The sequence below is a fragment of the Acomys russatus genome, chromosome 19 (genome assembly GCF_903995435.1).
Source record: "Acomys russatus chromosome 19, mAcoRus1.1, whole genome shotgun sequence".
Classification (NCBI taxonomy): Eukaryota; Metazoa; Chordata; class Mammalia; order Rodentia; family Muridae; genus Acomys; species Acomys russatus.
In genome coordinates this window covers 3,067,365-3,081,539 of record NC_067155.1, presented here as the reverse complement: position 1 = coordinate 3,081,539, position 14,175 = coordinate 3,067,365, and the positions used below count along the sequence as shown (strand labels likewise).

At 50.2% G+C, this 14,175-nt stretch overlaps 1 protein-coding gene across 1 annotated transcript in view; it reads right to left on the bottom strand.

Annotated features, from left to right (window-relative positions):
* The window catches only part of Dpy19l3 (dpy-19 like C-mannosyltransferase 3), a 68,848-nt gene that overhangs the window by 34,155 nt on the left and 20,518 nt on the right, over positions 1-14,175 (bottom strand). The window contains exons 4-7 of the mRNA XM_051162184.1: positions 10,154-10,244; positions 7,101-7,222; positions 5,557-5,702; positions 2,111-2,234 (exon numbers count right to left, since the gene is read on the bottom strand). Coding sequence (XP_051018141.1) covers positions 2,111-2,234; positions 5,557-5,702; positions 7,101-7,222; positions 10,154-10,244 — 483 coding nt within the window. The remainder of the gene's footprint in view (positions 1-2,110; positions 2,235-5,556; positions 5,703-7,100; positions 7,223-10,153; positions 10,245-14,175) is intronic.

Here is a 14,175-nt window from a genome sequence, read left to right as displayed (position 1 = left end):
GAGAGCTTGCTGTCCTTGCCGAGGACCTGAGTTCGGTTCCCAGCACCCACACGGGGCTGCTCACAACGGTCTGTAACTCCAGCTTGGGGAGATGGGTGCCTCCACAGGCACCCGCACCCAGGCGCCTGTACCCACACGTGAATGCAGACACGCACACATAACTGCTCACGGGATGAGAGCTATCCCTGAGGACCGAAGCGTCTTCCTTCTTACAGGAAAGCAGGGGATTAGAAGGTTCTCTAGAAACTGTGGCTGGTGAGTCTGGGGTGGCTCAGTGGGCAGGGTCACTAAGAATCCCAGTTCAATTTCCGGATCGTACAAGGTGGCAGGATGAGAAACAACTCCCGAGTCTTCTTCTGAGCTCTGCATGAGTGCTGTGACACCCAGCACACTGGGACACACCCACATGCACACACACTCACACTACACCCACTCTCACACACATACTCCCTCTCACACACATAATCACTCATTCACACACTCACACTCATACCCTCCCACTTTATAGACACAATCTCACTCATTCACACACTCACACCCTCTCACACACATACACTCACACCCTCACACACACATCCACACCCTCTCACACACACTCACACCCTCTCACACACACACACTCACACTCTCTCACACACATACACTCACACCCTCACACACACACACTCACACACACACACTCACACCCTCTCACACACATACACTCACACCCTCTCACACACACTCACACCCTCTCACACACACACACTCACACCCTCTCACACGCACACTCACACCCTCACACACACACATTTACACCCTCTCACACACACTCACACCCTCTCACACACACACTCACACTCTCTCACACACACACACTCACACCCTCACACACACACACTCACACCCTCTCACACACACACACTCACACCCTCTCACACACACACACTCACACCCTCTCACACACACACTCACACCCTCTCACACACACACTCACACCCTCTCACACACACACACTCACACCCTCTCACACACATACACTCAAACCCTCTCACATACACACACACTCACACCCTCTCCACACACTCTCACACCCTCTCACACACACACTCACACCCTCTCACACACACACTCACACCCTCTCACACACATACACTCACACCCTCTCACACATATACACTCACACCCTCTCACACACACACACTCACCCTCTCACACATATACACTCACACCCTCTCACACACATACACTCACACCCTCTCTCACACACTCACACCCTCACACACACTCACACCCTCTCTCTCACACACACACACACTCGCACCCTCTCACACACACACTCACACCCTCTCACACACACACACACACTCAAACCCTCTCACACACACACTCACACCCTCTCACACACACACTCACACCCTCTCACACACACACACACACACACACCCTCTCACACACACACACTCACACCCTCTCACACACACACACTCAAACCCCTCTCACACACACACACTCACACCCTCTCACTCACATACACTCACACCCTCACACACACACATTCACACCCTCTCACACACACACTCACACCCTCTCACACACACACTCACACCCTCTCTTACACACACACACACTCACACCCTCTCTCACACACACACACTCACACACTCTCACACACCCTCTCACACACACATACACTCACACCCTCTCACACACACACTCACACCCTCTCACACACACACTCTCACACCCTCTCACACACATACACTCACACCCTCCCACACACACACTCACACCCTCTCACACACACACACTCACACCCTCTCACACATATACACTCACATCCTCTCACACACATACACTCACACCCTCACACACACACTCATACCCTCTCACACACACACTCACACTCTCTCACACACACACACTCACACCCTCTCACACAGATACACTCACACCCTCTCACTCACATACACCCACACCCTCTCACACACACACACTCATACACTCTTCCTACTCTCATATACTTACACTCACACCCCCACACTCATACACTCACACACTCTTCTTACACATGCTAACACACACTTGCACACACTCTCACACAAGTAATTAAAGTGTTCTAGAAACTTACTTCAGAGAGCGTCTGTAAGTTTGGTCTCAGGAAGTAGGTAATTGCGGCTATCTGAATTGCAAAGAAAGGCAGAGCCCAGTTCTCCCTCAGCGGGATGGTGAACTCCACTCGTGTGGTGTCAATTCTGTGGGGAGACAACACAGACAGCCAAATGACAGTTAATGCAACCATTTCTCCAAGGAATCCTGCCAGGAAAGGCACAGGGCTTTGCAGCCCGTGTCAGCCAGGGTACCTAGGCCACGCAGGCCCCCGCCAAACTCCTCCTCGCACTTCTATCTAGAGGCTGTAAGCAACCTTTTCTTTTCTTATTTCTTTTTCTTTTAAAGATTGACTTTTACTTTATGTGCATGAGCGTTTGACAGCAGTGGCCAGAAGAGGGCACCGGACCCCCTGGATCGGGAGCTACAGATGGTGACGATGGGCTGTGTGGGAGCTGAGAACCAATCCTGGGTCCTCAGCAAGAGCAGCCAGGGCTGAGGCAGCGCCACAGCCCCCACGACCGTCTTCCCTTAGCGCCGTACGTCTGCCTCTGAAGCTTGCTGACGGCAGTGACTTTTTCAAATGAACGTGACCTGAGGAGGAAGCCTTCACCTCTGTGTGATCAGCACTGAGGGCACACATGCACAGATGGGGCAAGTGACAGCAACTGCCAAGAACGACAGTGTGAGAGCGTAGGTGACACCCTTCTGTTGGACCCCGCAGCTAGGGTCGAAGTCTGGCGTTACCAGAAAGCCCCTGAGCTCGGTGCTAAGTGATGGGACAGTGCTTGTCAGCTGGGTTCCCTCCTCTCCCCCTGATCTGAGGAAACCCAGATCCTGTAAGAAGCATCACATTACATAGGCCTGAGGGAGATCACAGGCCCAACCCTCCCCCCTCCCCCCAGCCATAAGAACCCTGTTCAGTGTGCACTGGGGATTCCTGGAAATCCTCTCCCGATGCTGATGAGGTGTCTTAGTCTCTTAGCCTTCAGCCACTGAGCTTTCACCATACCTGGAGTGTTGTTGTCCGCCCCCCTCTCCCCCACCCCCCGCTGCCCATAGGATAATTAAGTCCTGTGCTCCCCTTCTTAGGATAGGACTGTGCTGCTGCATGTAAATGCCGTATCCCTGGCACACTGAGCCCCAGGGAATCAAACACACTCACCCATAAAACCCCCCCACTGCCCACTGAATTCCTCTACCATAGGCTTGCTGGGGTGCAAGCTCCTGCTTTGCCACCGCTGATCACCCCAGTAGCTGCCTCCAAAGCTCAGAGAAGCGCTGAGCTCCCTCGGGTTGCCCGGCTGTTCCTGACTCAGCCACTAGGTCCGCCTGAGACAAGCTGGGCTCCGAGGCCCCTTGGCTTGGCTCCGGAGCCCCGAGCTCCCTGCTGCTGTCTGGAGCTGCGGCCTTTCACTGCATGACAGAGAGGTGAGCGTTCCCCTAACCCTCCTGCTTGCTAAAAGGTTGCCTACAGCCTCTAGATAGAAGTGCGAGGAGGAGTTTGGCGCGGGCCTCCATGGCCTCGGTACCCTGGCTGACACGGCCTGAGGAGGATTGCCGGTAACACTCTCCTGCCTCTCCGGCCTAACTGGATTATCTTGGGGTGTGGATCTCATCCTTTTCTGCCTAGAAACAAGTAGTCCTTACCTTCCGGCTGAGGAATATGCACTTCCTGTTTGGTGCTGGACAGGGCCCAAGTTTCCTGGGAGAGAACCTAACAAGACCCAGGCTCCGGCTGGATGCCCAACACCACCCCTCGGAGACTCAAGGTTCACACCTCTAAAATCTAGGTCATAGTATCTACCTTGTGGGTAGGTTGACAATAAAAATTAATTCTGGGAGGAAGAGAGAGATGGCACAAAGGTCGAGAGCACTGGCTGCTCTCACAGAGGATCCAGCGCCCACATGGCAGCTCATGACCATCTCTAACTCGAGTTCCAGAGGCTCTGACGCCTTCCATTGGCCTTCATAGGTACCAGGTGCACACAGGGTGCATATACACACGTGTAGGCAAACAGTTAAATACATAGACTAAGACTAAATTAAAAAAACAACAACCAATTTTCTTAAGATTAAAAAGAAAATCTATGTTAGAATTCATGTTAAAGTTTTAAGGCCCAGGGGCTGGGGAGGTGGCTCAGTGGTTAGGAACACCTTCTGCTCTTCCAGAAGACCCAGGTTTGACTCCCAGCACCCACATGACAGCTTCCATCTCCAGGGGATTCACCACCCTCACACAGACACACGTGCAGGCAAAACACCAGTGCACATAAAATAAAAACTCCTAAGTCATAAAAAAAAAAAAAAGTTTTAAGGCCCTTACTAAACACTGCTGCTGCTACTGCAGGCTGAGCAACAATTCAACAAATCTTTGTTCCAGACCAGGATCTCACTATGCATCTCAGGCTGACTGGTACTTGTGGTGGACCTCCTGCCTCAGCCTGCTGAGCGTTAGGGCTACAGGGCATAAATCACCAAGCCCTGTCAATAATCTTGATTTTTTTTTTTTCCAAGACAGGGCTCTTCTGTGTAGCCTTGACTATCCTGGACTCCCTTTGTAGACCAGGCTGGCCTCGAACTCACAGCGATCTACCTGCCTCTGCCTCCCGAGTGCTGGGATTAATGGCGTGTGCCATCATGGCCGGCTTGAGTATGTTTTTAAAATGTAATTCAATAAGGCTTCCACATTTACAAATGAATATGAAAATATATTCATAATACCAAATAATAATATATCTATATCCCAGTATATTTTGCTGCAAATCCTATTATGATGTTCAGGGAAGCTGGGTGTGTTGGGGGAGGCCTCTGAAGACAGCAGATAGGACAACAGAGGCAGGAGGATCTGAGTTCAGACCCTCCCTGAGCTACAGAGTCCTGGCAACATACTGAGACCCTGATGCAAAATCCAAAAGTTACGAGAGTCTGGGTCTTAGTTTAGTGGTAGAATGCTTCAGGGTGAACACAATGCCCTGGGCTCAACACACACACACTCACACGCATTCACACTCACACACACTCACATGGAGATCCACACATATGCTCATACACCTCAAACACTCATACACACCACACACACACACACACACACACACACACATACACACACTCATACATGTACACTCACACTCACACTCACACACACCCCTCTACTACTGAGGGAATAGCTAAACTGTGTAGGGATGAGGTGCGTGGCTGAAGAAATACCATCACGGAGCAAACAGGTAACAGCAGTGGGATTATGGCAGCTGATGCTGTAATGCGGGGTTCTACTGCTCAGGGGAGAAACTTCTGAGCGGACCTTTCTCCTTTGCTAAAATAAGAAAGACACTCTCAACCCAAGAAATATGGCAATACCATGGCTTCCTAACCACACTGCTCACGGCCATTCTTCCCGTAAGGAAACAGTCACTTCATCCTCACTCAAAACTAGGTAAGGAAGAGGTGTGAAGTGACCCAACTCACCTGTTAGTGATGTACCAGAGTGCCGCCAACAGCCCTGACAGCCAGGTGCCACTAAGAAGCCAGCTGGTTACATAAAGGGCTGTCACGTAGACTGCTTGGAGCCCGAAAAGAGTGTAGATATAAAAATAAACAGGTTCTAGATATTTCTGTAAAAGACAACAATAAGAACTGCCATCAGCGCTGGGGACGCAGCCCCGTGGAAACGCGGTATCTTAGTTACGGCTCTCCTGCTGTGAAGAGACTTCGTGACCAAGGCAACCTATAGAAGAAAGAGCCTATTGGGGGCTTGCAGTTTCAGAGGGTGAGTTCATGACCTCCATGGCAGGAGTGCGGCAGCAGGCAGCAGGCAGCAGGCAGCAGGCAGGCTGGGGTTGTACCTGAGAACTTACAACTTGATCCTCAGGCAGGAGGCACAGAAAGATCTAAGTGGGGATGGTGTCAGCTTTTGAAACCTCAAAGCCTGCCCCCCTCCAACACACACGTCTACTCCAGAAAGGCCACACCTCCTAACCCTTCCCACACACAAACATATGAGCCTATGGCAGCTATGGGCAATTAAACATTAAGACTAACACATGCAAGTTTATCGCAGATGCCCTCAACCTCCTTACTAGCATTTAAAAAGTCCATCCACAGAGGGGCCTGGGGAGCTGGCTTAGTGCTTGAGACTGCATACAGATCTCGCGGAGGACCTGAATTCCGTTCCCAGCACCCATATTAGGCAGCTCACAACTGCTTGTAACTCCAGTTCCTAGAGAGACTCTTAACGGCTCTGGTTTCCGTATGTACTTGTACTCACATGCACAACCCCTACGCAGACACACACACAAACACACACACACACACACACATATCCAAAGTGAAAGCAATCCTTATAAAATATGTCCACAAAAAGGTGACATTGAGAAGCTCGGCGTTGGCCTTAGCAGGAGGGTCATCACCGCTCTCCACCCACAAGAAAGCAGCTGTCTTTCTTCAAACTAGTGGGAGAAGACAGAAGGGAAACCCAAGACCTTGTCTAATTCTGCCTCATTCATGTGAGAATTGGTCACTGCAGTCTGATAATTGTATGTATAGTACTTAAATCATAAAGATAAGTCAGAGAACCGAGGGGAGGTGACGGCGCACGCCTTTAATCCTAGCACTCGGGAGGCAGAGGCAGGCGGATCACTGTGAGTTCGAGGCCAGCCTGGTCTGCAAAGCGAGTCTAGGACAGCCAATGCTACATACACAAAGAAACCCTGTCTTGAAAAATAAAAACAAAAATAAGTCATAGAAAAGCCAGTGACTCAGGAATGGTTACACATTTTCAAGTGAAACTATTTCTCAAGCTTTTAGACTGCATGCATATTATGGCATAAGCCAGGAAGCACCTACTTGTGAAAATAAAATCACAGTATCTCACAGGATTAAAAACCCGAAACAGAGTCCTCAGTGCCCAAGCGACCAAACCAGTTTGAACCAGAAGACCAGGAGGGAAACCTCCACTGAATGGCAGTGCGTACCCTCGCCCTAAGGACTCGGCGCTGGCAAACACTACATACCTGTATAGGGAGGACTCTATATAAAACACTGAGAAAAACTTCTTGGTAAATATTCATTCGCTGAAGGAGGTTAATCGTCCTCATGGATTCAGTTTTATTGTCATAGATTAAGCCATGAAAACCTAAGGGTGTTCGGAAAAAAAAAAAATCAAGAGTGAAAAATTACAGCGGTATTCCATTCATTCATAGACTCTAGTATTATGCCGAGAGTGTGGTCAAAACAACTGACTGTAGAGTAAGCTGTAGAGCCAAAGTGACAAAGACGGCGTGACAATGTGGCAAAGACTACACTACACATGTCGAACAACGGAAAGGAACAAGGACCCGGCCATTCACCCATGCAGGGATGGCAACCTAGTAACTGATAAAAGCATCAGCAACACACAGAAGAAAAAAGAAAGGTGGCTGGGTGTGGTGGCGCACGCCTTTAATGACTCGGGAGGCAGAGGCAGGCGGATCTTTAGGTTTAAAGCCAGCCTGGCTTACAGAGTGAGTTCCAGCACAGCCAGGGCTACACAGAGAAACCCTGTCTAGCCAACTTACCAACCAACCAACCAAACAAACCTACTAGAGGAAAACATACCAGAATGTAGGTATACTTAAGAGCTTCTGACTAGAGCCCGACAGGACAGCCCCCCAAAACTGAGAAATGTGATGACATTAAATTAAAAAGCTTCTGCACGGCAAAGGATACCACCACTGAGGGGACACAGACGCCTATAGATGGGAGAAAGTCTCTGCCAGCTACACCTCAGACGGGGATTAATATGTAGAGCATATAAAAAAACTGCAAAAGTTGAACACCATAGAAATAAAACTGCTTATCGATAGATGGACTAATGAACTGTTGAATAGTTCCCAAAAGGAGGAACACAAGCGGCTGATACATCTTTTAAAAACCGTTCGACGTCATTAACCATCGGGGAAATGCAATTTATTTTTGGTTTTTTTTCGAGACAGGGTTTCTCTGTGTAGCCTTGGCTGTTCTGGACTCACTTTGTAGACCAGGCTGGCCTCGAACTCACAGCGGTCCACCTGCCTCTGCCTCCCAAGTGCTGGGATTAAAGGCGGGCACCACCACGAATGCAAATTAAAAAGGCTTGGAGACCACATTTCGCGCTGGTCAGAATAGCTGTCATCAAGAAAACAAATGACAGCAAATGCTGGAGAGGATTTGGGGAAGGGGGAGCCTTCGTCCTCGCAGGTGGGAGTGTACACTGGGGTAGCCGCAGCCGCTGGCTGTGGAAACCAGGACGGAGGCTTCTGAAGAACCCAGAAACCACCACTGATAATCAGAATGTGCCCCCTAACACACATCCCTGGGAAACTACTGCAGTACTGTTTGCCGGGGATGGGGCTGATCAATTCAATGGTACAACCACTGCTAAGTTGCGGGTGCTGCAGTAAACACCGCTCAAAAACGCTTCTGCCGGCAACTGTGGACTAAGCTCAGTGGGGGCACAAAGAAAACAAAACGAAGGCAAAAGGGACATGAAAGAAGGTGGAAAACTTGTTGGAAACAAACAAACCAAGGTTTAACAGAGGCAGGGGGATGACAGTGGGTAACGGGAGAAGGGTTATATGATAAAAATGCATCATTTACACATAGGAAATTTGTTAAAGATTTTTCGGGTTTTTTTTTTGTTTTTTTGTTTTTTGAGACAGGGTTTCTCTGTGTAGTCCTGGCTGTCCTGGGACACACTTTGTAGACCAGGCTGGCCTCGAACTCACAGAGATCTACTTGCCTCTTCCTTCTAAGTGCTGAGATTAAAAAGGTATGCGGCACCACGCCTAGCTAAGATTTTTTTCTTTTAAGATTATTTCTTCCTCAAAAGTACTCGTCTAGGACAGCTGGTCCTGTATCAACCTATCAGTGACATCAGTGTTGTTCTTGCCTGTAGCCAGAGTATGCAGGCCAGGACTTAAAGAAGCAAATCCACTTGATGTCACGCCCACAGAGGGCTGCGGATAGATGGGACAGGCACTCATAAGAACACGCTTCTGTCACAGGTACATTCTGACCCCTGACCTGGGCTTAAGTTAGCAGCAAGGGGACAGAGGCCTAGCTCTACCATGCCCCCCTTGCCCTCAGCATCCTGAGAGGTTACCTTAAATTTTCAGGGGCCCTGACACCTGCTAAACCAGAATATGTGGCTTTGATGCTGATTTTTTTTTTTTTTTTAGCATTAGCCAGTATAATGAAGGCGCAGTCAGAGAGTAAATTAAAATTGTTAAGATCAATTCTCAAGAAGAGAGGCCAGCACACACAAGACACAGACGCAGGCTTCAGTAAGAGAGCGCTCGCTGCATCTCAGGTGTCCCACATGGTGACTGTGGAAGGTACTGGAAGCTGTGGGAGTTTCCTTGCTCGGGTTTTACCTGCCTCCTTTGCCTCTGGTGCCATCTTTGAAAACTGAAAAAAGATGCCTTGGCTGGGATGACGGCAGGAGCTATGGGGGCTGGAGAGACGGCTGCGTGACTAAGAGCACTGGCTGCTCTTCCAGGGGACTCCGGTTTGAGTCCCAGCACCCACATGGCAGCTCACAACCATCTCTAGTTCAGTCTTAGGGAGCCTAACATCCTCTTCTGACCCCCCAGCAGGCACCAGGAATACACATGGTGCATAGACACATATGCTGGTGAGACAGCCACACAGTTAAAATTATGAGCAAAGTGTGGTGGCACTTTATCCCAGCTCTCGGGAGGCAGGGGCAGGTGGATTTCTGAAATGGAGACTGTCTGAAGACAGACAGACAGACAGACAGACAGGCAGGCAGACAGACAGACAGACAGGCAGACAGACAGACAGGCAGACAGACAGGCAGACAGACAGACAGGCAGACAGACAGACAGGCAGACAGGCAGACAGACAGGCAGACAGACAGACAGACAGGCAGACAGGCAGACAGGCAGACAGACAGACATAACCACAACTGCACACAAACAGATAAGTAAATAACAGTGTGTCGGTGCAAAGCGGGGAGGGGCGCTGGCCTGAGCAGCGAGCGGCAGAGAAGGCGGCTGTGGTCGGGATGCGCGGCCGCCGTGGTTACCTTGCAGGAGGGTCGGCGCCTGCAGCATCTGCTTGTAGTAAGAATAGTACAGTCCGCACTCCGTCCGGAATGAGATTTCTCGCTCCACTTCCTGAAACAAAGTGAGAACTACTGGGTTTACTTGACCTAGTTCTGTTGAAACACCCACCGTTACTATAGAAACAAGACGCAGAACTACTAAGGGCCGAGGAGAGAAAAGATACTTTGCAGATAAGCAGAAGTCTTGACACAGCAGGGCTTGGAGGCAAGCGCCTGCAATCCCAGCAGCAGGAGGGCCGAGGCGGGAAAGGCATGAGTTCAAAGCCAGCCCGGAGACTATATGGAGAGACCCTGCCTCAAAACCACCAAGAGAAGGCTGAGGACGCTGGGCGATGGGCCGGGTCACTATTCTCTCTGCTTTTGTAGGTGTGTTTACATAAGAAACCATTTTTACACCAGGCAGTGGTGGCGCACGCCTTTAATCCCAGCACTCAGGAGGCAGAGGCAGGTGGATCGCTGTGAGTTCGAGGCCAGCCTGGTCTACAAAGTGAGTCCAGGACAGCCAAGGCTACACAGAGAGACCCTGTCTCAAAAAACCCACAACAACAACAACAACTACAACTACAACAAAACACTATGAATTTGGGGCAGTGAGTGGGCTTAGCCACGTCTGATGACCTGAGTTCCGTCCCCCGACCCACTTGGTAGGAGAGACAGGCAAGCTATCCTTTGGCTTCCACACATGTGCCCTGGCAAATATGTAACACACACACACACACACACACACACACACACACAAGTGTGTCAAAAACTCACTCATGCGCCTATGAAGAAACTGCTAAGAGTGTCTCAGCACAAGCCGACGGCCTGCATTCTGTCCCCTGAGCCCACACAACTGAAGGAGAGAACAGGCTGCTGTGGGAGGTCCTTTGACTTCCATAGATGTGCCATGATATGCCACAGATGCACATGTGCACACACGCCTGCACACACGTATGCCCGCCTGCACACACATACACACGCACAAGCCCAGCTGAAAAGAAATTTTATAAGAATGGAAAAATATCCAACTCTTGACTCCAGGAAACGATTAGCTGGTCCTGTCTCCTCCTCCTGGGACACAGAGGGCACGCTTTATACACTGAGCTTCCTTTCAGAGAAGAGAAACGCATCTCGGGGAAGTCAGGCATTAAAGAGGAGGAGTGTGGGGGGGGGAGGAAGAGGAATGAAGAAGGAGTGGGGGAGAGAGGTAGGAAGAGGAGGAGGAGGAGGGAGGGAGAAAGGGAGACAGAGGAGGAGGAGTCTGCCAGCATGGTGGCTCAGGTCTGTAGTTTCATTACCCAGGAGGTGGAGACACGTTGGAGGTCCAGCCTGGGCTACATAGTGAGAATTTATCTCAAAATAAAAGTTGTAAAAGGGCCAGAAGTGCCAGGCATGATGGCGCACGCCTTTAATCCCAGCACCTGCGAGGCAGAGGCAGGCGGATATCTGAGTTCAAAGCCTGCCTGGTCGACAAAGCGAGTCCAGGAAAGCAAGGGCTATACAGAGAAACCCTGTCTCAAAAAACAAAACAAACAAACAACAAGGAGTGATGCAGACACAGCCCCAGAAGTACGGACTAGACTGGCCTGCACACGGTAGTGCAAAGGCAAAGCAGAGCAAAGCCCCAACCACCATGGGAAGCCATCAGTCCTGAATCATCCCGGCCCCAGGGACAGGACTGTGGAGTCGGTCCTCCTTCTCGGACTTCACTGTGGTGCTGCTTTCCCAGCAGAAAGATGCCATGTTCCTCAACAATCACACTAAGCTAGCCATATTAATCTCTGCAAACACATGATTTATTGATAATATACAGCCAAACTGCACCGCTCAAACTCCCACCTGGTCGAGAAACCGCGGAGACAGCCATGGTTAACTGAGCAAATACTAGCTTTTGTTCATGAAAGGGGGAAAAAAAAAAGGCAAAGTGAAAAAAAAACCCACATTAAGTGTAATTACACTCCTCTTTTCTCCAGCTGCCTTTGAGTGTTCACACTGCCAGTGACTGCCATCAACAGAGTATCCTAACTCCACACCCGGAGTCCCAGCGGGGGAGCCAGCGTGCCCAGGCACATCTTTGGGTTTCATTTCCTATATGGCTCTAAGGTTGGGGGGGGAAGTCTTATAAGGGCGGCGGCGGGGTTTGGGGTGGTTGGTGTGGTATTCAAAGTATGAACCGCGGAAAGCTTTTGTGCCCGTCCCCCTCTTTCCTATACCCAGAACAGTAAAACCAAAGGGGGATCTAATTAGTAAAGAAGGCGTTCAGACATGATTAATTGGTAATCTTGGCAGCAGCTGTCTAGAACCAAATGCTATCCTTTATTAGACAGACACTCGCAAGGTTTACATCTGCTTCACGCTAAGAGAACATCTGCTTCGCTCGCACGCTTTCCCAGTTCGACGGCAATTTATACTTCGGCGGGTCTCGCTGCTGAGAGCGTGCACCAGTGGAAGTTACCCTCTGCAGAACGCAAAGCGGACCAACACCCTGCACTCTCATTCGCACACGTTCTGGGTGGGGAGAGGGGGGGGGAACAGTCGTAGGTGCAAGAACACAAACAATAAAATAGTATGTGCATGTGCACACACACACACACACACACACACACACACACACACACACACACACACACACACCTGCAGAGCCAGCACTGGGCATGAAAGGTCTGGAAGCTGGGGTTCCAGGCTGTGGTGAGCTGCCGTGTGGGTGCTGGTAACTGAACCCAGGTCCTCTGGAAGAGCAGCAGGCTCCTCACCTCTGACCCAGCTCTCCGGCCATGTGAATGGTGCTTTGAAAGATCCGCATCCCTAAAAATGTTTCTGTATAGTAGCTTGGATAGTAATTTAAGTACTAGAAGCAGGGGGGGGAAATAAAAGTGCTGTTCACAGTTCGTGATCTGTGCCCCCCCAGGGGCATGCAAGCAAGCTGCTGGCAGTGCCCGAAAGGTTATCAGGTCCTTTGAGAATTATGACACTCAATTCAGGAACACAGCACGTTCATTTAAAAAAAAAAAAAAAATCTCACATCAATAACTTTTGTTGATGAAAGCTGTTCCCTCCCATCCCCCAATAATTAGACTGCTGGGAATGGAGAAGCCAACGACCCATTAACTTTCTGAAACGCTGTTTCAGAGTTAACAAATCATCTCACCAAGAAACGGGGGCGTTCAAAGGAAGACAGCTGTGCGGAGAGCCCCGCACTGGGAACCGTGCCCTTGGCAAACGTATTTACGGCACGTACATGGTTTATTGTCTGGTTAAATTCCCATCCATCTGTTAGGATGGAAGGATTCCTGCCCCAGAGTTGATTAAAGCTGTGACACGTGACAGCTGACAAGCGGGGGTTGGTGAGAAGGTTAAGTCTTGCAGGCTCTACCAGCTTCCACTGGGCCCTGCCCAGGAGCCACCAGCATCTGCAGATTAACCCTGTCTATCCCAGAGACACCTGGCTCTGAAGGAGCATGCGAAGCCTGCAACCCCAAGGCCCACTGGTGAAACAGAAGCCCAAGAAAAACACACCAGGAAGAAACCAGGAGAGCCAGGCTGGCTTTGCAGGCGGAAGCATAAGGGGTCTAAGTCCTAGACCTAAAACAAGCCGGAACAATGCACAGAGAACAAAGGTGGGGGAGGGGCGTAGTGGCAGTTCACAACGGAGGTCTAGTCCAGGGGATCTAACGCTGCCCTCTGACATCCACTGTCACCAGATATGCATTTAGTGCTCAGGCACACGAGGCAAAACACTCTCACACATAAATCAATCCAAAATGCAAACTTCATCTTTTTTTTTTTTTTTTAAGTAAAGTAGCTGGGTGTGGGTGTGGTAGCCTTTAACTCCAGCACCTGGGAGGCTGAGGCAGGCAGATCTCTGTGAGCTCCAGGTTTACATAGTGAGTTCCAGGCCAGCCAAGTCTATAAAGTTTGCCCCCATCTCAGGCTGCTGCTGCTGCTGCTGCTGCTGCTGCTGCTGATGGTGCAGAGTGGTGAGCCTTGTGAACTGGTGTGTG